This window comes from Carlito syrichta, unplaced genomic scaffold, assembly GCF_000164805.1.
Source record: "Carlito syrichta isolate Samal-C Ts95f unplaced genomic scaffold, Tarsius_syrichta-2.0.1 Scaffold117927, whole genome shotgun sequence".
Lineage (NCBI taxonomy): Eukaryota > Metazoa > Chordata > Mammalia > Primates > Tarsiidae > Carlito > Carlito syrichta.
In genome coordinates, this window is record NW_007062023.1 from 122,744 (window position 1) to 147,671 (window position 24,928).

At 51.2% G+C, this 24,928-nt stretch overlaps 1 protein-coding gene across 5 annotated transcripts in view; it reads left to right on the top strand.

Moving 5' to 3' along the window:
* IFT122 (intraflagellar transport 122) overlaps positions 1-24,928 on the top strand; it is an 82,862-nt gene that overhangs the window by 57,309 nt on the left and 625 nt on the right. For 3 of the 5 annotated variants that reach the window (XM_008074826.1, XM_008074828.1, XM_008074829.1), the window contains 12 exons: positions 505-666; positions 5,608-5,774; positions 9,179-9,350; positions 11,063-11,165; positions 13,197-13,337; positions 14,461-14,558; positions 18,096-18,196; positions 20,607-20,772; positions 21,746-21,857; positions 22,374-22,499; positions 24,083-24,162; positions 24,529-24,693. In XM_008074826.1, the coding sequence (XP_008073017.1) occupies positions 505-666; positions 5,608-5,774; positions 9,179-9,350; positions 11,063-11,165; positions 13,197-13,337; positions 14,461-14,558; positions 18,096-18,196; positions 20,607-20,772; positions 21,746-21,857; positions 22,374-22,499; positions 24,083-24,162; positions 24,529-24,693 (1,593 nt within the window). The remainder of the gene's footprint in view (positions 1-504; positions 667-5,607; positions 5,775-9,178; positions 9,351-11,062; positions 11,166-13,196; positions 13,338-14,460; positions 14,559-18,095; positions 18,197-20,606; positions 20,773-21,745; positions 21,858-22,373; positions 22,500-24,082; positions 24,163-24,528; positions 24,694-24,928) is intronic. The other 2 variants (XM_008074827.1, XM_021707384.1) reach the window with 1 other exon arrangement.

Sequence of the window (24,928 nt, forward strand, 5' to 3'; positions counted from 1 at the left end):
GGGTGACAGAGTGAGACTCCAACTCAAAAAAAAAAGAAATAGGAATATAATACGACTTGCTATCCTATTTTATTGATCTCCATCTTGGACAGAAACCCTAAACTTTCTCCTGGTCTGTCATAGGTCACAATTGCCAAATCAGGCCTGCAGATTTGAGAGATCTTGGGAGTTCAGGGGTCATCATTAAGTCAGCAGCACACACTATCCAAATTATTCACTTATGGCCTTGGAAGAATATACAGGAAAGCAACCCTGAGGAATTTCCATTAAACAAACAAAGGCTTGCATCTTTTTTTTTTAATCTTGTCTGGAAAAAAATCTGCTTTTGTTATTAAGCATTCCCACCAAAAACCAGGGTGAGAGACACAGCAGCCTAGGAGCTAAGCGTAGGTTCCAGTAGGAAGGCCCAGGGGCTTAACTTGAAATAGCAACATCTAACCTTTGTAAAGGCTGCTTCCTGCCTATGGCTGCAGAGGCCATTTCCTGTGCTTCTGACTTTTCCAGGAGAGGAAGAAGCGGGGAGAGACCAACAATGACCTGTTTCTGGCAGATGTGTTTTCCTACCAGGGGAAGTTGCATGAGGCCGCCAAACTGTACAAGAGGAGTGGACATGAGAACCTTGCGCTTGAGATGTACACTGACCTCCGCATGTTTGAGTATGCCAAGGTAATCTACCCACATCTTGGGCCCAGGCTGCCTCTTGGAGCCTACTGGCATTCTGACCTGTGATGACCAAATTGTTTGCCCCAAGAGGTAGTAGAAGAAAAATAGCAATGGCCTCAGAAAGGGTGTGGGCAAATTGATAAACAAAGGAACCATCTATAGCCACTGGTTGAAACTAAAACTGACCTTTAAGGTTGACACCAAAGGCACAGCGTATGGCAGTTTAGACCTTTGTCAGTAACTGAGCTGGATGGGCTAGGAGTCTACACCGGTGTGATCCCTTCATTAGGTTGAGGGCTCAGAGCTTCAGGGATGTCTCCCACAGATTTTTTCAAACCCCTGTCAGGAGCCACCAAGAATCAGTGTCCTCAGGCACAAGCTGGTCCTGCCAACCACACAGGATGATGTGGTTCACTCCAACCAAGGTTCCCTAAGCACCTGCTTTCTGATTGTCCTGGACTTTACAGCATACCTCAAAGCACACTGGCAGGTGCAGAGTGGCTCCCATATGGTCTTGGTGGGTGATGATGGAGATTCTCTTTTGCATTTGGAAGGCCTCCTTTAAGGTTATTCAAGAACAGGCCTGGACTTTTCTTTTCTTTTTTTTTTTTTTTTGAGTTGGGGTTCTTACTCTGTCACCCACACTAAAATGCAGTGGCACCATCATGGCTCAGGCAATCCTCCCCCCTCCCACCTCACCTCCCAAGTAACTGGGACTACAGGCACATACCACCACACCAGCTAATGTTTTGTAAAAACAGGATCTCACTCTGTTGCCCAGTTTGGACTTGAACTTCTGGGCTCAAGCAATCCTGCCTTTGCCTCCCAAAATTCTGGGATTACAAGTGTGAGCCACTGCACTTGGCCTAGGTCTGTGCCTTTGTAGATACATGTGGGAGAAGAGCTTCCTGGACCCTGCTCCTGATGACTTGTGTGGGAATGCGTTGCACTAAGGAGCCCAGACCAGTCAAGATATTTGCAACTCATCCTCATGTAAGGTTAAAAGAGCCTTAGGTGCATCGAGCAACAAGGTTCTTCCTCCCACAGAGGTGCCTTTGTTGACCTGCTTTTCCCAGTAGGGTCAAAAGAGGTTCTCAGAATGGTATTGAGTCATAAGCCACAACCAGTTAGTGGCTATTAATGGTAATTATCTAGCTCACAAGTTCAAGATGGAAAATCTTCCCCATTTTTGTCTTTTCTGTTCCTGAAGATAGCTATGATCTACTATCTGTTAGATCCTGGGTCTGAAGGTTGTGATTGAGCCCATCAGTTACTGTTCTGTTTATCAGTACCGGTATGAACACCTGAGCCCCAATCTGTCTTTTTTTTTTTTTTTTTTTTTTTTGAGTCGGAGTCTCACTCTGTCGCCCAGGCTGGAGTGCAGTGGCCACTCCTGGCCACCGCAGCCTCGACCTGCTGGGCTCCAGTGATTTTTCCACCTCAGCCTTCTGAGTAGCCGGAACTACAGGTATGCGCTGCCACACCCGGCTGATTTTTTGATTTATTGTAGAGATGAGGTCTCGCCAAGTTACCTGGGCGGGTCTCAAACCCGCGGGCTCAGGCATTTCACTCACCTCGGCCTCCCAAAGCGCTGGGATTACAGGCTGAGCCACCGAGCCCGGCTCCAATCTGTCTTTTTACCTTAGCAATTCTTTCACTCCATACCTCAGGTCAAAGGTGTTCCAGGTTCTACATTTTCCTCTTCATCTTTCTTGCCCTGTCCCATATTCCCACCACAGACATCTGCAATATTTCATAACATAGTCATACTGAGAACACCTTAAACAGTGTATCTTTCTGTGTGGAGAACAACATTTTAACTGGAACAAAACCTTAAAGTAAAGGATTAAATCCCTAGAGGTAGAATTTAGGAATCAGGACTAGCTCAGTTCTGTGGGACCTATGGCCCTTCTTGGAACCCCTGAAGCCTCCCCAAGCAGGCAGCTATGGTGCAGTAGAAAATGCCTTGCCTTGGCATCCAGAGAGCTGATATGAGTTTGGGTCCCTCCTATGGGGTGACCTGGAGAAAGGCTCTTCACTTTGCTGAGCCTCTGTTTCCTCCTCAAAGGGCAACAAAGCTGCAGCTCAGTTTAGTTCTGAGAATTACACAGAATAACATATGGGAAAGCCCATTACAAATGCCAAGCTGTAGAAAGGTGAAGCAAATAAGAGGGGCCGGGCGTGACCACAGAGTGAGTGTCCTTCAGCTCTCTCTGGCTGGCCCCACTTCTGCCACTTCTCTGAGGCCCCTCCTCACACTTCGTGCATGGTGGGTTTCGTGGGCCCAGTCTTCCACCAAGAAATGCAGCCCATTTATACATTCCATCTGGTCTCTCCCTCTATGAAGGTAAATACTCTGGGACTTGTTTTTGGTTTTAGTTTTTGGTCACAATTCCAAGTAGTCTGGTTTCGTTTCAATCTCCCCTGCCCCCCGCCCAGTAGTCTGAATTTGAGAAAATGTATACATACACATTATGTCTAGGATAGGGGAGATCCAGTGCCTATTAACATGGCATGTTTTTGTTTACTTGAAAATTGCTTCCCAAGATTCAATCTGGTTTTCAGAAAATTTGAAAATTACATTCCCACGTACAAATAAATTGTATGCTTTCCGGATAAGTGACATGTTTATGTGGTGATAAAGGGAATTATAATGCTCTTAACTCTTATGTAGTATGTCCTTATCAAAATCACCAAGCACAAGAACACTGTTTAGTCTCATTCATCACTCAGCACAGCCTCTTTCTGTCCACTTCAGGACAAAGTCTTTGCCATGGCCCCCAGATAACGTGTAAATTAACTTCATGGACCAAAAAACCTTTGAAAGCCTGGTGTGTTGAACCCTGAAGGAACCCTTTAGACTCAGCTTTAATTAAATCTCAGCTCCCTGAGCTGGACTAGAGGAAGAGGCTCCTTCAAGACTCTGAGTTGTGTGTGGGGATGGTCTTGGGGCAACCACCCAAAGTTAAGGTTCTTATGGTTCCCTCTTAGCCTCTGATCCTTTTTACTATGGTCAACCCCTAGTCCCACTGCGCACTCACTGGAGTTCCTTTAAAGCAGGGGTCCCCAACCTCCAGGCCATGGACTGGTACAGGTCTGTGGCCAATCAGGAACCAGGATGCACAGCAAGAGGTGAGCGGACCTCTGCCTCTGTCAGATCAGCAGTGGCATTAGGTTCTCATAGGAGCATGAACCGTATTGTGAACTATGCGTAGGAGGGATCTAGGTTGCACACTTCTTATGAGAATCTAATGCCCGATGATTCCCCCAGTCCCAGTCCATGGAAAAATTGTCTTCTACGAAACCGGTTGCTGATGCCAAAAAAGATTGGGGACCACTGCTAAAGGACATTTCCCTTTTCATATGATGCCTGTTTTCCCCAGCTGCTAGTTTCATTTAGCCAACCAGGTAGGGAGAGATTCCAGCTACACTAGCATAAAGAATACATGTTGTAATCGCTGCCAAGAGTAGAGGATGTGTCTGTAATGGCCCAAACTAGGCATAGTCAGGGGTTGCTTTCCAGACCCCTTCCCCTTCGTCAGTTCCAGAGGGAACAAAGGCCAGCCGAGGTGCACTTGCCTTTTATTGGGTCCCTAGCATCTGGATAAACGATGCCCCTTCCTCCTCTTCTTAAAACATTTAGTTGTCTTAAGTTGACCTAATATGTGATTTTAGGAGCTCCATAATTACCCTGAAAGCAAATGGGAGAAAAAAGTGAGCTAATTGTTCAAGTGGGATTTTTAGCATACATTGACTATATTTTCCTGACAAATGAGTGTTAATCATGGAGAGAGAAGTGCTTTTTTAAATAACTATGTGAGGTTGACACAGAGCACTCTCTGCAGGGTACATTATTTTAAGACAAACCACTTCTTACTCGTAATATAGATCTAGGCTGTAAGCGCTCTCAATTTCCCTTTTTGAAAAGCCCCACCTTTAAAAATGTCAGCACCAATGCTGCCTCAACTGTGGCAGACTCCCACATATATATTTTGGGTAACTTTATCCTAAAAAGAGATGGCGTTCTGAGGCTGTTTCTTACGCATTCTAGAGCCAACCCAGGGAAACTGGGCACAGTTCTTCAGAGGCCCCCCCGTTGTGGTAGAAGGGACACAGACTTTGCAGCCTAACCCCCGAGCCTCATGGGCCACAGGCCTGTCTTCCCTCAGGCTCTTTCCTGAGCCCTTGCCCCACCTCACTTCCACCCATGGCTTCCTGCTGTTCCACTGTTGGATCAGGTCCCTGCCCCTGCAGACCTGACCTCAGGACAGGATCCCTTACCATTCAGTCGAGAAGTAATTAACCAAAGAGAGTTTTGCTTGTCAGACAACAGAACATTTCAGAAAACAGGTGCAGATAGCACTTCTAGTGTGGTGGTGGTTGAGGGGAGGGCACAGAGGACCTGAGAACTCTTTAAATCATTTTGTTTGTGTAAGTTCAGGGGACCATGTACTCAGCCACACTCTGAGGCATGTGGCATCATACATATTATCTGAATAAAGATTACAGTCTGAATATTTGAAATTGTGCGACCAGGTTGTCTAGTCACATATATCAAACTATATGAGAGAGAGAGAGGGAGAGAGACAAAGTAACCTGGTCACAAGCTCACCACACTGGAGTTTGTGTGCAGTGCCCCAAACAGTCCAGAAAGTGATGTTTAGCTGAAGAACAGATGTCCGTTAGTGAGAAAGGAAGGAAACGTTGAGGTCCTTGATGTTGCCCAGTATCCCCCAGGAACACCTGTTGAGCAGCCGGTGGTCACTCCTCCCGGATGCCTGGGATTGCCCCCCACTCAGCCACAAGGGATGGGCTGCTTTCTGCATCCTGATTGCCTGCTTCAGCCAAATGGAGCCCTTCCTTGCTCCAGCTTTCAGCAGTCTGACGTAATGCTGGCACAGGAAGTTCTAATCTGGAGTGTTTTTGTTTGTTGTGCTTCCTCAGGATTTCCTTGGATCTGGAGACCCCAAAGAAACAAAGATGCTAATCACCAAACAGGCTGACTGGGCCAGAAATATCAAGGAGCCCAAAGCCGCCGTGGAGATGTACATCTCAGCAGGAGAGCATATCAAGGCCATTGAGATCAGCGGCAACCATGGTTGGGTAGACATGTAGGTTTCCGTCCCTGCCCCAAGAAGCATTTGGTGGCATGTCATGACATGTCAACTCTTAGTTTTGACTGACAAGGGAAAAAAATAATATTTCTCTATGTAAACCAAATGTGACAGAAATAGAAACTAGGTTCTTTGGGAGACACAGATATTGAACAAGGCAGTCTCTGCCTTTGAGGAGCTTGTTGCATCCCTGGGGGAAAGGGTGATGGGGACTGAGGATAGGGAGACACCCGGGCATCAGAGCTGCCATTCCCTGAGTGCTCACTACAACCCAGATGCTGCAGTATCCTTGAAGGTGTTTGGTTCTCCAGTTACACTCTTAGGGTTGGTGTTTCCACTCTTATCTTGCAAATAAGTAAACTGAGGCTTTAAGGGACAGGTGATCCCAAAAGTCCAGATAGCTGAGAAGTCGTAGAGCTGAGCTCCAGACTGATCTGGGTAGTTTCAGTGCCCTTAACATATGTAATGGTAGGAACAATAAGAATAGCAACAAAAGAAAGAAAGAAAGAAAAGTACTTTACATCAGGGAAGGAGGATTCTTGGAGGAACCATGCGTATCTTCTCTTAGGAGTTAGTCTTTACATGACAGGGCCTTGACAAACTGCAAGAAGTAGAGCTGATAGGAAGGGGAAGGACATGAAGGCAGGAAGAACAGCACAAACAGAATGAGTCAGCTCAGGTGGAAATAAAAAGCATGTGAGAATGAGGTGAAGGATGGCTGGCTGTGGCAGGGGAACTAGACTGGCCATACTGGGAGGGCTGCAGCTGCCAAGCTGAGGAGTTGAGATTTGTCAGTGGGGAGTGAGGGCCTACAGTCAGGGCTATGCATCAGAAGCCCAGCCTGAGGGACCAGGCAGTTGGGGCAGACTGAAGGAAAACCAAAGGAAGGGAGACCAGATAACTGGCCAGAGCAATAGACCTGGAGGGAATGTGGTGGCTCAGAGCTTGAGAGAGACAGACGTAGAGGCACTGGAACTGAGGGACCCAACCAGGGCGTTGGGGCAGGCGGGGCAGTGGGAGGCTGATTCCAAGCTCTGCACCTGCTGGTCAGTAATGCCATTGGACAAGGTGGAGAACAGTGGGAAGGGAGTGGGCCAGGGTGCAGAGAGACACAGTGGGGTCCATCTTGGGGGTTAGTGCACCACCTCTCCAAAGGGAGGGCTTTGTCCTCCCACAGTCAAAAGCAGCAAGCTTTACACTCATGCATATGTGGGTATCCATCGCTGCCACAACTGGCCACGGAAGGCAGAAAGGGAGGAGCTCCCCAAGTTGACTCCTTCCGAACTCTAAAAGCTGTTGGCTATTCTGGAAGCAACATTGGGTCTATAGGTAGAACTTGGGCCAGCTAGAACTTGGGGAGAGGGAGGAGGCCAGTTCATGATTAAGTCACCTCCTTGAGCCCCGTCATGTGGTTGACATGCGAGCCCCTCAGAAGGGAACTTTGGTGGGCAACCTACCACTCCATCGTTTCTCTTGTGAAAGAATACCGGCTTTTAAAGACGGAGGCAGGCTCCCTCCCGCTCTGCGAGCTTTTCTATCTTCTCAATAAATACTACTTTCCAAAAAACAAAAAAAGACAGGCAAATCCCAGCACTTTGGGAGTCCAAGGTGGATTGCTTGAGGTCAGGAGTTAAGACCAGCCTGGCCACACAGCAAAACCCCATATCTCCAAATAAAACCAGAAAAGTTAGCCAAGCATGATGGCACATGCTTGTAGTCTGAGCTACTTAGGAACCTGAGATGGGAGGATAGGCTTGAGTCCAGGAGTTTGAGGCTGCAGTGAGCTACTGCACTCATCATACCACTATACTCTAGCCTGGGCAAAAGACAGAATGAGACTGTCTCTAAAATAAATAAACAAAGAGGCACAGATTTTGCCCCCCAAACTATTCTTTTTGCAAAAGGGGTAATACAGAAGAGAGCAAGGCAGATTTAGGCACCCCCTCACATCCCCCATTCTCTCCTCCGGTTTTTCATATGTCACTTTCTTTTCTCTTTTTTTGAGTTGGAGTCTCACTTCATCTCCCAGACTGGAGTACAGTGGCACACTCACGGCCACGCCAATGTCGGCCTGCTGGGCTCTGGTGTTCCTTCCGCCTCAGCCTTCCAAGTAACTGGAACTACAGGTGCATGCTACCACGCCTGACTAATTTCCTTATTGTAGAGAGGAGGTCTCACCAAGTTGCCCGGGCTGATCTCGAACCCGCGGGCTCCCAAAGTGCTGGGATTGCAGGCTGAGCCACCAAGCCCAGCCTCATATGTCACTTCCATTTGCAAATGCTACGGATCATGTTACCCTGGGGATACTTTGGAGACATTAAGCATGTTCCATTCCTTTTCCATGTCTGGTTATAAAAGGTGCCTCTTCTCCAGGGACATTTGGTGTGATGGGTGTAGGGGTTTCTAAGGCTCTGAGGGCTTTCCCTAAAAATGTGTCCTTTCTCTGCTAAGCAGTGTTATTTTTAGATGCCATTATTCTAAGTGCAGACTGACAGGCCTCCCTGCACTTGCCTGTCTCTGAGACAGGAATCTGTTACAGCTGCTTCCCCTTCCTTTCTCACTACAAGAGTAGGCTGGGTAGAAGCCCTTCTGGGAGAGCTGGTTTAATTCCAAACCCCAGCCTGACCAGAGGGAGCAGCACATTCCATCCAGCCCGCATGTCCCCATGAGCAGTGGGAGGACTGGTCACCACTGGGAAGAAGTAGTGAGCCAGTTGGTCCCTGCAGCTTCTCACGGTGGCCAACACCTTGGCTAGGAGGAAGACAGTCAAGACTTCTTGCCAGCCTTCCTTCCAGAGCTCAGAGCAGGCCCCAGTCATGACTCTTCCTCTAGAGGACCAGTCATTGATGCTTTCTCATGCCTTAGCCTCCACTTTACTGTGAGAATTCCTGAAACAGTGGTGGAAAGAGCACTTGTCCACTTCCTGGCTACGGAGTCTTGGACTGGATGCTTCACCTTCCACCCTAGACTCTAGTCTTCTGATCTGTAAAGTGGAAATAAAAGTACCCACCCCTTAGGGTGGTGAAGACTCAGTGAGATCACACATGAGAGGGCTCATGGCAGCATCTGTACCTAGCAGGGGTTATGTAGCTATTTGTTTCTACCCCCAGATCCTATTGGATAGATTGATAACTCCTATGAAAGGTACAAGAGGTAGCTGACAGTATCCTTTAGAGGCAACCTCTCCTGGTCCCTGGAAGTGTTCCTGGAGTGTGTATTCACTCACTTAATAACCACCCATGGAGCGTCTCCCAAGAGCCCTGGTACTGTATTAGCCTTGGGAACTGCAGAATGAACAGACATAGAGCCTGCCCTTGAGAAGACCCGAAGACCCCCACCACTTCCTTCCATCAATCTTCTTCACGGGATCCATCTGCTCCCCACCCTCCCTGCCTCTCCAGGTTGATCGACATCGCCCGTAAACTGGACAAGGCTGAGCGTGAGCCCCTGCTTTTGTGTGCTCGCTACTTCAAGAAGCTGAATAACCCTGGCTACGCTGCTGAGACCTACCTGAAGATTGGTGATCTGAAGTCCCTGGTGCAGCTGCACGTGGAGACTCAGCGCTGGGATGAGGTGAGGGGAAAGCGCGCCTCATGGGTTGGGGTCCCCCTGAGCTCTGGGACACAGGCAGGCAGGTACAAGAGGCCCTTGGGATTTGGATGGAAAGAAGCTGCCCTCAAGATGGAATGAACATTGGGCTGTCATTCAGGACACTTAACCTTGAATTCTATGAGCCTGAGTATTGTGGAGGATCTTCCCATGCCAGCTTTCCATTTGCTCTCTCATTCTTCCACTTAGATAGTCTTGATTGACTGCCAGCTCTGTGCCAAACTTCGGATAGGCATCTGGAATGTGAGTGTTAACACGACAGCTCCAGTGCCTGCTGTTGTCTGAGCTGCCTTTGACCAGCACCATGGGCTCAGACATGCCTCTGATGTGGAGACACACCTGTGTGACATTTAAAAACCTGCTGGAAGCCGGGCTCGGTGGCTCAGCCTGTAATCCCGCGCCTTTGGGAGGCTGAGGTGAGTGGATTGCCTGAGCCCGCGGGTTCAAGACCCACCTGGGCAGCGACACCTCATCTCTACAATAAATAAAAAAAATCAACCGGGCGTGGTAGCGCATGCCTGTAATTCCGGTTACTTGGAAGGCTGAGGAGGAAGGATTGCTGGAGCCCAGCAAGTCGAGGCTGCGGTGGCCGGGAGCAGCCACTGCACTCCAGTCTGGGTGACAGAGTGAGACTCCAACTCAAAAAAAAAAACAAAAACCTGCTGGGTAGCATTTTGACAAAAAAATGCCATCCGTGCTTTCTGTATGCAGATGGTGAGAGTCATTTCAGGGGCAGCTTTTTCCTCCCTTCTTGTCCCACCACCCCAACCTCAACTTCTCTGGTATGAAGAGCAGGTGAGAAAAATTAGCCAGGCCAGTGAGAAAGATGCCCCGCCCCGTGGCTCAGCCCTCACTCTCCAGCTCTCTGGTTCCTTCTGCCCTGCAGAGAAACTCCCCATGAGGATCAGGACCTGAGTCTGAGATCCTCACTCCACCCCAGCCACCCATCATGGTCTGTTCTACAGAGTGATGGCAAAGCCTTTTCTGGGAGAGAGCTGCCTGACTCTTCCCTGCCCTGTGAGTGACTCCATTTGGTGAGGTGACAAGACCACTGATGAGAAAAGGTGGGGCTAGGAACAGAGGCAATAATGGCTTCTCAAGATAAATTTATCAGATCTTTCAAGCAGCACAAATTAGAACAACTTAGTATCATCTTAGAACCACTTGGTCCTGGCTGTGTATTAGGTGAACTTTCTCCCCATGGCTCATTTCCGATTCTCCTGGCCTGTCAGGTGGTTCAGGGTGAAGCAGTCACTGGGTCTCATATAGCACCAAGCCCACAGTCATCTTTGACGGCTAATAAGCAGAGATGATGATAATGTCAATTCTGTTTCCTTAGGTGTCGCCTGCAATTAAAAGAAATCTGTTTGCAGCGCTACAGGAGCCCACGCAAACCCTCAAAATAAAATGTTTCCGATTCTGTGCTGCTTCTGTGGTCCAGAAACAGACTGTGTTGTTATTGAATCCAGTCACTTGCATATTGCTGTTAATTGCCTTTTGTTTTCAAAGAGCTGATTTGTTTTTGCATTTCTGGGGGTAGTTGGGAGGGAGGCATTCTCCCCCTTGAGTTGTCAGGCTGGCAAAATACGTCCTCCCTGATGGATTCAGCCAAGTGCCATGTTTAACGGGGACTGTAGGGGCTGCTTTATTAAGACTGCATTTGCTCCTTCCTCCAGGCCTTTGCTTTGGGTGAGAAGCATCCTGAGTTTAAAGATGACATCTACGTGCCCTATGCTCAGTGGCTAGCAGAAAACGATCGCTTTGAGGAAGCCCAGAAAGGTAGGTCACACAGACTGGCATCTTACAGAAGGGGCAGGAGAAGGCACTGCCAAGACACACACTTCAGAAAGGCTGCCAGCCCCCTCCCATCTGTAATTCCAAGACAGGCAACTTCATTGTGGGGATGTGGTGTGTTTGGTGGTGAAAGAGGTGCTGGAGCAATGGAAAGAACATGAGCTTTGGAGTCATACAGCCCTGGGTCATCACTCACATGCTACAGGGCCTTAGGAGGTGCTGCTTCCCCTTCAAACTTCTGTGGTTACTGAGCAAAGCGCTGAGCACTCCAGTGTATCTTCCCATTGTTGTAAAGCTGTTAATACTTACAACAGCTTTGTGGTGTAGGTGCCATCATTATGCTTCCCATTTTGCAGATGAGAAAACTGAGGGTTCAAGAGGTAAAGACATTTGCTTGCCTGAAGTGCCATAGCTAGGACGTGGCAGAGGTAACCAGAGTCAGAACACAGTAAGGGCAAAAAGAGACAACTGCCAGGGAGTGGGTGGCACAGTCTCACCTCTGCTTTGTTTACTGAGAATATAAACCCAGCTTCCATTTCTGGCTCAGATAAATGGGGTGACCTCTGCTCCTCAGCATTTCCCTTGGTAAAATGGGCCACACATGAGGTACAACAGCATCTGAAATAGGAGCCAGACCAGGCTTAGAGCTTTAACTGATAATATCATCATGATTTTTAAAATTGACTACCTTCTCTGTGTCAGGCTGGCTGGGCACTTAACCTATATAACCTTGAATCTTGCCAATAGCTTTGCAGAGACAGGAGGCTAAATGTGCTGTGCAAAGTCACAAATCTAGGGAGCAGCAGAATCAGAATTGGACCAGGATTGGTCCAGCTGGGAACCTGATTCTTCTGACTATGTTTTGCTGCCTGTTTAGGAAATCTTCTAATTGACTCTGGGTGTGTCATATTCCATAGCATCTCATTTACACTTCTATATGGTAACAGTTGCCACCTCCGGACACATTGCAGAACAAATGTCTCTCTGCTGGAGCTCCTCAGCTAAAAGCCCCCATCAAAGGACAGTGTGTTCTCTACTGTGTCAGCATTTCCAGAGCACCCAGTTGCTGAAGTATCTGCATGTTTGGGCAAAACACATCAACCTATCCATCTGTCTGTGTCTGCCCTTCCAAGAATCCATCGCCATAGTAACTTGGTACTCAGACAAGAGATTGGAGACGAGAATGGAACAAAGGCCAGACCTTTTCCTTCTCTGACGGTGGAAGATTTGAATCATCTGAGTGCACATGTGTAGGCTAGTGTCACAGCTACAGTTGCTTTACTGGCAGCCTCCAACATTCTAAGGGGCTGGCACATAGTAGATAGTCAGGAAATTTCTGTTCAGTAGATACAGGGACGATTGAGAGGTTTTCTGTTTGTTTTCACAAATGTTTGGTTTTGAGAATGGAGCCAGATCTCAAGGTCGTCATCACAAAGTACTCAGTGGAAGACCAACCAAGAACTTGAGTTGGGCTCAGTTCTGTGACCTAGGGTATGACACCTTACCTCCACCTTTCACTGCTCATTAAAAAGTGGGGTGATTTTCCCTTCTTCATCAGTCTGTTGTGAGGATCCAGTGGGGTTATTAGCAACAAAAGCGCTTTGTAAACCTTGACGCCTGATAAAGTGTCAGGTCCTTTAGTGTCACCTCAGGTGTCACGAAACTTTGCCCTGGGATGAGCAGCGGGCAAAACCTCTCTGGGGATGAGCAAGTTTCGTTCTTAGACTCCATTCTGGAATTTACCCCCTCAGGTTTGTCTTTCTGCCATGCTTTTTCAAAGCCAGTTGCCTTTTCCTGACCAAAAAGGAATATATCTCACCATACTTTTTTCAGGATGTAGCCTTGGTTATTTATAGCCTTCAGCCTGAGAGGCGGCATCCCAGCAACGAAGTGCTGTGGATGCTCCAACAAGTGTCCTACTTCTAGAGCAGCTCCTTCAAGCCCCACGGAATTCCATCCTGCCTCCTTGTCTGACTCCCTAAATTGCATGTGCTTTTGTGCCTCCTTCTCCCCCAGCGTTCCACAAGGCTGGGCGGCAGGGAGAAGCAGTCAGAGTACTGGAGCAGCTCACACACAATGCTGTGGTGGAGAGCAGATTTCATGATGCCGCCTATTATTACTGGATGCTGTCCATGCAGTGCCTCGATATAGCTCAAGGTAAGTAAACATCAGCCAGGCCACTGTTTTTCCCAGCCCCGCTCTGCCACCAAGATAAACATCGAAAGAGCTGGGACGTTTTAATTAAAGCCCTGGCTTGTTTATTGGGTGTATTGTCCATAAGCCTGTCTTACAGTGGCATAATCTAGTGTGTCATCTTTTTCCAGTTTTCCCGTAAGTATAAGAATGGTATGAGGACCATCCTGGGGTTACAGTTGGGAGGTCCAGTCCTGCGTTGCTAATTCAGAACATGTCTTTCCCCTTCAACCTGGGAGCCCATAAGTAGACCTGGGTGAACACTGGTTTTTTACAAAAAATTTAATTAAATGAAAAGATGAACAAGAGATGGCTTTACTATAACACACTCCAGATCTCACTCATCCCAGGTAGGAAAACAATTTCACTGACGCTTTCTTTTGCAAGACTTCCCATGATGCACTGAGGGAGCCACTCAGTTCAGCAGGGAGATGTTCCTCTCCACTGGACAAGGCCACTTGCCGGGGTGGGAAAAGCATGAGTGGAGACTGTGTGACTTGCAGCAAGTCACAGTCCTTCCTGAGCTCTGTGTGCTCATCTGGACCATTGGGGGTACCCTGTCCTTCATAAGATTGCTGGAGCCTCACTAAAAGCACTGAACTTTTAGTTTGAAAATGGTCCAGCCAGGTACAAGGTAGCATTTTTCTATTCTGGCCGGTGGTTTGTGCTGCTGACAAGGAGTGACACAGGGAAAAAGTGAGCCTAAATAAAGTTGGCGTCTGCCTACCCTCATCCCATCAGGCTCTTCTTACCTGTCTGGGTTACTAGCCATAGCTGGTACTTCCCCAGTGGAATGACCTGGGCGGTGTCATATGAGATCTGAGAAAGCCTGAGAGAAATGTCCTCAAATTCTCCCTGGCTGTGTGCTCTGCCCAGCTGAGACTTCACCTCCTGAGGTGGTCCCAATTCCCAAGAAGAGTACCTTTTCCATCACTGCACCTCTTTACCCCCTCCATAGCTTAGGTCCCATGTTGTAGAGAAACTGATGCTGGTGACAGTGCTGTCACCTGACCCTCCTCCTGTGGCCAGTCAGCAGCTGCAGACATGGTTTGACACGTCTTCTCTACCTGCCCCCAACTGCACACAGCAGATCCTGCCCAGAAGGATGAGATGCTTGGCAAGTTCCACCACTTCCAGCACTTGGCTGAGCTGTACCACGGCTACCACGCCATTCATCGGTACATGGTAAGCTGTCAGGGACATGGGCACCAGTGGAGCATTGCCTGCTGAGCTGGAGGCCCTGGGCACATCTAAAGAGTAGTAGACTCGATGGAAACACAACCCACTGGGCACCACAAACTGCTCAGAAATCCTGGTCTCCTCTGGAGAAAAAAAATTTGGTTTTCCTTGATTGGCAACTTGTCTGACATGCAGCAAGCTGTGGGCTTCTGAATGACCATCCAGAGCCAGAATGGGCCTTTCTTGTTGCCTGGTTATAGCTTTGATGACTCAGGTGAACTCTGGATTAACCAGACAAGGGGCATGGGAATGCCATGGGGCCCTCTCTAGCAGGATGAAGGCCCAGGTTCACCAAAGGCTCAGGTTCCCTCCCTGACCCTGACACTGACTTGCTTTGAGTTCTTGAGCAATTCACTGTCCCTCTCTGTCCCTCAGTTTCCTTCTCTGTAAAAGAAGAGGGTTGGCTTGATCTCCAGAAAACCAATAGTTCTCCCTTTTAGTCACTTCCTGATTCCTTTCATGTAGCCATTTTAAATCTATCTGGTGGCAGTGGAGAACAGGTGACAGGTTGTCAACAGCCTCTTCATCCTGTGTGTCTCCTCAATCACTTAAGAAATCTTGACATTTAAGCTCCTACAGTGTGAGTTTATCCTGTGCTCATAAGCTGGGAGGATATTGATAGCCAATGTTGATTGAGCACTTGCTATATATTAGGCAGTGTGCTGAGGGCTTTATTGTATCAACTCACTTTATCCTTTCACCCACACTTTGAAATAAATGCTATTACCTTCGTTTTACAGATGAGGAGCCTGAGGCGCTAGACAGGGAGGTCTCCCAGCTCATAAGTAGCAGCCCGTACTTGAATCCCAGTAGGCTGGTTCCAGAGCTTGTGCTCTTAGCCTTCCCTTCTTCTCCCCTCTAACTTGCAGAAAGCAGCTAGTATGTTGGTTTAGAAGGTGAACTCTGGAGACCTCACACCCAATCTGAGCCATGTGGCCTTGGGCAAGTCATTTCTCTTGTCTGTTTCAGCTTCCTTCTCTGTAAAACGAGGATAATGGCAATGCCTCCTGGATGGGATGGTTGTGAGGATAAATGCAGTATATTGGAAATATGCTTGGAGGAGTGCCTGGTATAGGGCACCACCCTAGGTGTCAGCTGTTCTCATTACTGCCTCAAGCAGAGGTTGCCCCCAGCTTTCTGTGGCCTGCTGCTCCAGGCTGAGCATTTTTTGCCTCCTGGAAAATTCTGGCAAGAAAGATTCTTCTGATGGGCTCGGCCCAGGCTAGCCATAAGTCCTGTGTTGCATTCTTTCCCACAGCAGGGTCCATGGTCTCAGGGGACCTCATCTTCCCTTATAGTCTTTTCTTTCTCCAAGACAAGACCTCCTCAGGGAGCTTCATCTCTATTAGGTGCTCACCTGAAGAGAAGCTACCACAAGAGGAGCCCAGACTCAACTGAGGCTTGAAACTCAGGGTCCAGCTCAGCCTGTTTGCTTAAGTCACTCCAGATCCTGGCTCTCAACTCCTTTTCTGAGCTCTCGTCCTCTTCTACTCAGGGGCACGAGGCTGGGGGCTCCTCTCTGCAGCAGCTGAGCTTTGCTCCAGAACCTGCACGGAGCTGGGAGCTGAGGGACATCAGACCAGCTGGGGACCCTGCTGTTGTCTTGGCTGAGTCTTCTTCACTGGACCATTCCTTTATGCAACAAATGACTGCTGTGTGACCGCCTGTTGAGGCCTGGGACACAGTGACAAGCAAGACATTGTCCCTGCCCTAAAGGAGCTAATGGTCTAACAAACAGGACAGTCCCTCAAGGGAAAAGCTTAGAGGCCTTTGAGGAGACTTCCCGGAGGAGGTGGCACCTAAGCCAAGAGGAGGGAGACAAGAGTGGTGCAAATGAAAGAAGGAGGATAAAGGGCGTTCCTGGCAGAGGCCACAGCCTGGGCAGAGGTCTACACATGAGTGGTAGCTTGGGGTTTGGCATCAGGGCCCAGCCGAGCAGCACCAAATCAGGGCAGACAAGCAGGCTGGAAAAGGAAGTATCAGATCCTTTCTGGGATTCACGCCTTCTGTCCCAGAAGACAGAACTCCTCCTCCTATTCATTCTCTCTGGGATGTTTCTTAGCTTCCACACCTAGTGCAGTGGAATCAGAGGTAGCCTCTCAATCTGAAAAAGATGCTGTCTCGATTCTCATTCTGAAAAATATGCTGTCTCAGGTTTTCTTGGGTTCTTTGAGCTAATAGAGGCTATAGAAACATACATGGGAACTAATAAAATGCTGAGCTCTGAACCAAAGAAGTACAGGGCAAAGCGAGTCCTCAGAAATTTAGACCAATTAGGGGCTATGCCTAGCTGGCTCAGTGATGAGTAGGGCTTCACAAGACCCTTCAGGAAATGTCAATTTATTATCAGTTAAGAGCCTGCATTGGGGAGGGTTGGCTGACCTTTAATCCTCATCATTTAAGACTTTATTAGAAATTGGCAGCCTCAGTTTGCACACAGTGTGCCAGATTTTTCCAAAATGGTATCCTTAACCTTTTACAGACCCCTCCTGGTAGAAAATTCCCTGTGGTCTACCATGCCAAGCTTCTGACAGCCTGTAGGTACAGAAGACTGATTCATTCCACTAATGTGTGCCAAGGGCCTCCTGTTAGGGCCTATGCCAGGTGCCAGGGGAATGGAGATCAGTGGTTGGGGTGTATGTCTGGTGGCACATTGGTCAGGCTGTTTTTGGGCAGCAGAGGCATGCAGCTTCATGCTGGAGAGAATTAAATGCCTCCATTGAAAGACAGGCTTATAAAAATCAGTGGTTATGCGCTAAGTTGCATAAAAGTTCTTCTCTGGCCGGGCTCAGTGGCTCAGCCTGTAATCCCAGCATTTTGGGAGGCCGAGGTGAGTGGATTGCCTGAGCCCACGGGTTCAAGACCTGCCTGGGCAACTTGGCGAGACCTCATCTCTACAATAATCAAAAATTAGCCGGGCGTGGTAGGTAGTGCGTGCCTGTAGTTCCAGCTACTTGGAAGGCTGAGGCGGAAGGATCACCAGAGCCCAGCAGGTCAAGGCTGCGGTGGCCGGGAGTGGCCACTGCACTCCAGTCAGAGTGACAGAGTGAAACTCCAACTCAAAAAAAAAAAAAAAAGTTCTTCTCTTTTAGAGCTAACTGGAGACAACTTGAGCTCAGGAAAATGGAATCGTTACCAACCCCAGAGACAGTATAGCTTGCAAGAAAGACATGCTTGGTTGGGCTTTGGAGTCAGACCTGGCTTTGAATACCAGCTCTGCTCTGTTCTAGCCAGCAACTTGGGCAGATCGTCTCTCTGGGGTTGGTTTCCTCATCAGTACAGTGAGGATAAAAATGCATACCACAAGGTTATATTGAAGACCACATGAGACAATGGCCGTCTGGTACCCACACACAGTAGGTACTCAATTAACAGCCTTTCTTTTGTTGAAGTAACTCAGAGTGCTTGGTTTCTGCCTTTTGGCCTGGTCTGCAGTAGCTCAGTTGAGAAATCCAATCCCTGTTTGCTTTTCTCCCACCACAGGAGGAGCCGTTCAGTTCCCATCGTCCTGAAACCCTTTTCAACATCTCCAGGTTCTTGCTGCACAGCCTGACCAAGGACACCCCCTTGGGCATCTCTAAAGTGTATCCTTTCCTTCATCCCCGTTTCCCCCCACCCCGTCACATTTCTTTTGTCTAATGGCCCCGAGAAGTTCTTTCTAGAGCACTTTCCTGGCAGAACCTTCCTCCAGCAGCCCTCAGGGAAGAGAGAGAGCTGCCCTCCCGCTGCTGTTTTGCTGTAGAAGAGGCTTAGCTGGGGAGGCCAAGGGGCCAAAGCCAAGAAAAGATTAGTTTTCAGGGCTCTCTGGGATAAGCCCAGCAATGGGTCTCTGGCCAACACTGTGTCCCAGGCCCTCCCAGAACCCACAGATGATGGTGCAACCAACATGGAGGAAGCACCAGGCCTTTGAACTTGGAATCTTGGGCACTTCCCCAGGTTGGGGAGCAGGGAGTGTTTGTTCAGTCCAGATTTGGGGAGTAACTGCTATGCCCCAAGCACAAGGCCAGGCACCAGACCACAAAGCTGCCTTTGAGGGGGCAGTAACAAGTCAGGGCCTGGACTGTTCAATGGAGGTGTGCTGTGTCCAAGGGTGGAATTTGGCTGAGGCCAGAGCCCTGGTCAGGGAAGGCTGCCTAGAGAGAGTGATGTCCGTCCTGCAGGCTGAGACAGCCGGGAAAGATGGTAGAGCGGATAGGTGTTCTGCGGAGGACCCAGCACTAGAAGGGCTGGGAAGACGGGGGAAGCAATTGAGGTGTGTGGGAGGAGCTGAGCCTGCCCTGAGTGGGAGGGGCTGGAGAGGCAGAACAGGCCGCCCCAGGTCTTCCTCTGGGTTCACCTCTTTGGCCAGTGAGAGGCTGTAAACAGAGAAGGGCCTGAAGGGCCTGTGTGGCCAGAAACTATGAGGAAATGACCAACGGTCATTTTAAGGTCTTCAGTGACATAAAAGACATAATTATCCCTGTCCTCCTTATTTTATGTTTTGAATTGGAGTCTCACTCTGTGCCCAGGCTGGAGTGCAGTGGCATGCTCACAGCAACCTGCTGGGCTCCGGTGATCTGTCTGCCTCACTCAGCCTTCCAAGTAGCTGGAACTACAGGCACGCACTACCACACCCAGCTTATTTTTTTATTTATTGTAGAAGTAAGATCTCACCAAGTTGCCCAGGCTGGTCTCAAACCCCTGAGCTCAGGCAATCCTCTCGCCTTGGCCTCCCAAAGTGCTGGGATTACAGGCTTGAGCCACTGCATCCAGCCTCCCTGTCTTCTTTCTGAGCTTCACTGTTGTCTCAGCCCTTCCCCAGCCCCATCCCCAACCCTACCTTCTTTCCAAAGGAAAATTTCCGACCAGAGGACCCAGAGGTGCTTGTATGTGAGAACTGGCCTCTCTAAGGGTTCTAGGCCCATATTTACATTTCAGGGGAAACTCCCCCAAATCAAGAGTGTCTTTACTGACTTGGACCCCTGTCGACTGGCCCGCCTGCCTTGCCCCAAAGGAATGGCCACAGCCACTCCTTCAGGGCCTTTCCAAGTTTGACTGAGCCCCTGCCCTGAGCCTTGCTCTGTGCCATCCACTGGAGGCCTGGAAATGGCTCCTGACAAAGTCCCTGGCTTGGAGAGTTATGGTGGAGACACAGATCAGCTCACCCCCACAGAAAGGCTGATGAGGGAGGAAGGGCAGGCAGAACTGGGCACAGCCAGCATCTGGGGCGACTTGAGCTCAGGCTGAGGAACTCAGAGGGGCCCCCAGAGAACAGAACACCCAGTAGGCCTGTGAAGAAGCATGGGCAGGCAGAACGCTGGGTACCGGTGGCCACTGTGAGCCAGGCCCCACCTAGCAGGGCTGGAGCAGAGGGCATTAGATGCCAGGCATTCTAGGACCTAGCAGGCAGGCTAGGCGAGGCAGAAGAGCTGTTTTGGCCCGGTCAGTGACGAGATGAGCACCATCAGCAGGCCCAGAAAACCTAAGTGAGGTTAAAATGTTAATGGAAGCCGGGCTCGGTGGCTCAGCCTGTAATCCTGCGCCTTTGGGAGGCTGAGGCGAGTGGACTGCCTGAGCCCGCGGGTTCGAGACCTGCCTGGGCAACTTGGCGAGACCTCATCTCTACAATAAATCAGAAATTACGCGCCTGTAGTTCCGGCTACTTGGAAGGCTGAGGCGGAAGGATCGCCGGAGCCCAGCAGGTCGAGGCTGCGGTGGCCGGGAGCGGCCGCCGCACTCCACTCTGGGCGACAGAGTGAGACTCCAACTCAGAAAAATATATATATATATTAATGGAAACTGGACTGTTTTTATCTCTGGAGAAGTCCCTGGGCCTTGCCATCTAAGAAATACTCTTTATATCTCACAGATGAACAAAACAGTCCTCATGTCCCTTCCTGTGCCCGTCTGGCACCAGCACGAGCTGTGTTCCAGCACGGGATTCTCTCAGAGGGTAGACAGTGCCTGCTCTTGGCTTGGTGTGGCCTCTGCTGTCCTTAACCCCGTTGATGGCAGGAAAACGCTTTTCACCCTGGCCAAGCAGAGCAAGGCCCTGGGTGCCTACAAGCTGGCCCGGCATGCTTATGACAAGCTGCAGGGCCTGAAGATCCCTGACAGATTCCAGAAGTCCATCGAGCTAGGCAGCCTGACCATCCGCTCCAAGCCCTTCCATGACAGTGAGGTGAGAACACACCCCCTTAGGCAGGAAACGTCTCCTCCGGCTTCTCCTCTCCTCTCAGCACATCTGATGACTTCTTGCCTGGCCTGGGTTCTGTTTGAAAGATGGCTGCCATTCTCTTGAGGCCCTGTGCCCCTCACCTCTGCCCAAGTCTGGCTTGCCAGTTCTTTCTGTGCTTCCCCTCCACCTCCTCTGTTGTCCACTTGGCCCACTGTGCTCCAGCTCAAAGCCCCAAATCCCCGGGCTCCCTTGCTTCCTTCCTTCCCATGGCTCCTGTGCTGCTGCGCCCAGCGTACTCTGCTCAGTACCTTGGGGCCCAGGCGGCTCTGCCCTCACCTCAGCCTGGCTGCAGGGCTGATCCTCTCCCTAAAAGTCCCTAGGAGCCAGGTTATAGCTCTCCAACAAATCCGCCCCACAGTACCTGCAACCCAGGTCTGGGCTCCATCTACTTTCCTTCAACTCAACCAGCTGCTGCCTTTCACAGCCCCCTCCTTCAAACTCAGAGCAGGGAGTCGGCATCAGACAGACCTGGATCGAATCCCAGCTCCACCATTTCCTGCCTGTGTCTGAGCCTCAGTTTCTCCTCTCTCACATGGAGATGCATGTAGTACCTTCCCCATAGCAGTTGTGAGGCTAAATGAGCCAGCACAGGTAATGTGCTCAGCACAGTACCTAGAGCATGCCAAGTGACCAGTAAGGGGTGGCAATGGCCGTTGTCACCCCTGCCAGGGGAACAGTCCTGCTAAGCCCTGCCTGTGGAGGTGTCTTGGGCAGAGGGCCCCAAGTGACAGGGCTTTGGGCATCTCCGTAGGCCTTCGTCCTGCTTCCCCAGGGCATGGGGTTCCCCGGGCCCAGTACCCCTCCCTACCTATCCTAATGACCTTTCTTCTTGGTAGCCAGAGTCCGGGGGCCGGGGGAAGACATCTGTCCACCCCTGGTGTGGCCCCTCACGCAGTCTGTGGTTGTATTTCTGTAGGAGCTGGTGCCCTTGTGCTACCGCTGCTCCACCAACAACCCACTGCTCAACAACCTGGGCAACGTTTGCGTCAACTGCCGCCAGCCGTTCATCTTCTCTGCCTCTTCCTATGGTGAGTCCCTGTGTCCCTGCACGTGTGGGTGGGGCCGCCTGTGGGCAGCTGGGTCACTCCACTGCTTGTTGGCCACATGACATCGGGCAAGGCCCAGAGGCCTCTGAATGTTCTTGTTTGTGAACTGGGGACAGCGTGACACCCACCCTGCCTGACACCCAGAGTCACCCCCAGAATGGGATCCAGTGTGGCCTAAACCTGAAAGCACCTATTTCTCAGAACCTGGTGCAGGCCTTTGCTTAATGAAATGCCCCAGGAACAGAGGCCAGTGGTCGTGCGTTCAGACTGGGAGTCTGAGGCAGGCTCCCAAGGCCTAGCACCGTCGACGTTGACAAAGGACCAGAAACCCTTCCCAGTACCCAAGTAAAGGCCACACACACACGGCCGGTCTCTGCCCACTGCCTCCGCTTGCCTTTGGAGAAGCCTGCTGGTGGGAGGGGAAGGAACTCTGCGGCCGCCCTGTCTGACCCCCAAAGATGCTGCCAGCCCCCTCAGCTCCTTCCCCCTGCCTTCCAGAGGTGCTGCACCTGGTTGAGTTCTACCTGGAGGAGGGGATCACTGACGAAGAAGCCATCTCCCTCATTGACCTGGAGACACCACGACCCCAGCGGGAGAGCAAGTGGCAAGAGATCACAAGCCACGGTATCCTGTGCCCTGCCGGAGCCAGAGCCCACATCTGCCAGACATGCGCTGGGCTGAGCCCACGGCGGAAGGCAGGCGAGCTGGGCAGAGAGATTGGAGAGGTTCACATGGTGGCAAGGTGGGGCCAGAAATGGGCAGAGAGCTGGCCAGGGCCCACAGCCCCAGAAGCAGTGAGTGTCGCCTTGGCCTACCCCATGCTTATTCCTGTGAGGGTCTCCCACCTGCCCTGGCTCCTGAAAGGTCATGTTCCTGGCCACACACAGCTCATAAGTGGCCAGCACACTACGGTGTCCATATTGGTGGCTCCCAGCTCTTCTGCTCTGGACTCTTTGACATGCAGGTGACAGAAACCAGGACTCAAAAGAAGCAGAGCAAACGAGCGTGAGGAGGCCTAGTCATAGTGGAAATTCGCAGGTCCACACGCTCACTTTGCACCAGGGAGGCCGGGTCTGGGTCTCTTGGGTGGCTTCATTCTTCGGCAGCACTGCCCCTGCCCCCCGACACAGGACAGAGATGACCACCAGCAGCGCTGACCCCACATCCCATTAGCCTCACAGCCCCCGGCAGCAGCCAGCTCTACTCTCGGCCCTGTCAGCAGAAACACCAGGGCACACCTCAGCTGATCCTACTGGCCGGGAGGGAGGCATGTCAGTGTCTAGGCCAGGTCCTGCATCCCACAGCTTCGCTTGCACTTGGAGGCTGAGGTGGGAGACGAGGGCGGCTTCGTGCAGGGAATGTGCACGTGCACACTGTCACACGGCACAGAGTCGGCAGACCTGGTGCGGCCAAGAGCCTGTGTTTCTAGCAAGCTCCTGGGTGATGCCCCTGTCCATGGGCCACATTGTGAGGAGCAGAAGTGAGAGGAGAACCTAGAGAGCCACCTGCCGAAGCAGGGAGACAGAACCCATGTCTGCCATGTGGGCTCACTACAGGCTAGTCCGGGCGGTGGCTGGCATGTGGGTGCCAGGCCCCTATCCTGACTTGGCACCAGCAGCCTCCAGTCCCTGGGGCTTCCCAGTGGAATCTTCCCCTGCCCTTGCCTCTGTCACATCAGCTCTTCCACCACTACCCTGGCAGAGGGGGTAGCTTCCAGAGACCTCCAGGCAAGTCTGGCCTGTGCTAGGGGTCTGCAGGACCTCTCGCCCGCTTCTGCTCTGCGAAGTGCGACCTGTGAGGCCTTCAGTGGCCTGATGACTGCTGAGCGTTCCTCCAGGCACTCTGGGCTTGCTGGCCATGGTTTCCAGCTGGGCCTGTCATCTCGACTCCCATCCCAGTGGCTCTCGGACCTCTGCCCACAGGGTCTTTTGTCCAGCCGGCTCACAGGAGCCATGGTGCGAGCTGTGGGGAGGTGGGCGAGGACAGCAGAGGCCCTTTCCCTCTGCCCAGCCCTTGCACTGGGGCCATCTCCGTGGCCTGTGTCTCCTCCGCTCTTCTCCCTGGGAACCTGGTCTTGTGCCTTGCTGCTCTCCCCCGTGGCCAGGGGTGACAAGCAAGGGCTGGCTGAGCTCTGTGCACTCCACATGCTGGGTGGAGGCACGGCCTGTTTCCTGCTCCATCAGGCTCCATCCTTGACCAGACTCCAGATTCCCAGACTCTGCGGCTGGACGAGACAATAGACTCCATGGGAGACGGAGACCCATTCACGGCAAAGCTGAGCTTTGAGGTGAGGGCGTCTCTCTGAGTGCTGAGCTGCTGGGGCTTGCAGGAGGGCGGTCTCTCCCTTCTCCTGTGCACACAGAGGTCCTCAGCTAGTGGACGTGGCCAAGGAAGATGTAGCAGCCGGAGGGAGGGCCAGGACCCCTTCTGGGGACCTGAGGGGGTGGCCCCAGGTGAGCGTGCAGACAGGGCTGTGGACAGGGATGCAGCTTCAGCTCTGGCAGGAGGAGGAGCCTGTCGCTGTCAGGGTCGCTTGAGGGATAAGAAGTGGTGGTCCTCCCTGGTCATCCCCAAGATTCTGGGCTCATGATCCATGTAAATATGTCACCATGGCTGAGGGAGGGTGCTGGTGCCTGCTTCCCCCCACCCGCAGCAAGGTGGCTCAGAGTTCGTGCCCGTGGTGGTGAGCCGGATGGTGCTTCGCTGCATGAGCCGCCGGGATGTCCTCATCAAGCGCTGGCCCCTGCCCCTGCGGTGGCAGTACTTCCGCTCGCTGCTGCCCGATGCCTCCATCACCATGTGCCCCTCCTGCTTCCAGGTGTGTAACCACTGCTGGCAGCCGTGTGCGCCCCTTTTCCCAAACGCCCCTCTGGGCACAAGTGGACACTCCAGGGCCACAGCCATAGCTCTGTGTTGGGGAGGGGCTGTCCCCATCCTGCCCCTTGCATCCCCAGTGCTGGCTGCAGTCGGCTTCACCGATCTTGTGCTGTCCACACCTGCCCTGAATGCAGGAGGGCCACACATGTGACGTGCCTTTGACCTTCATTCACAGG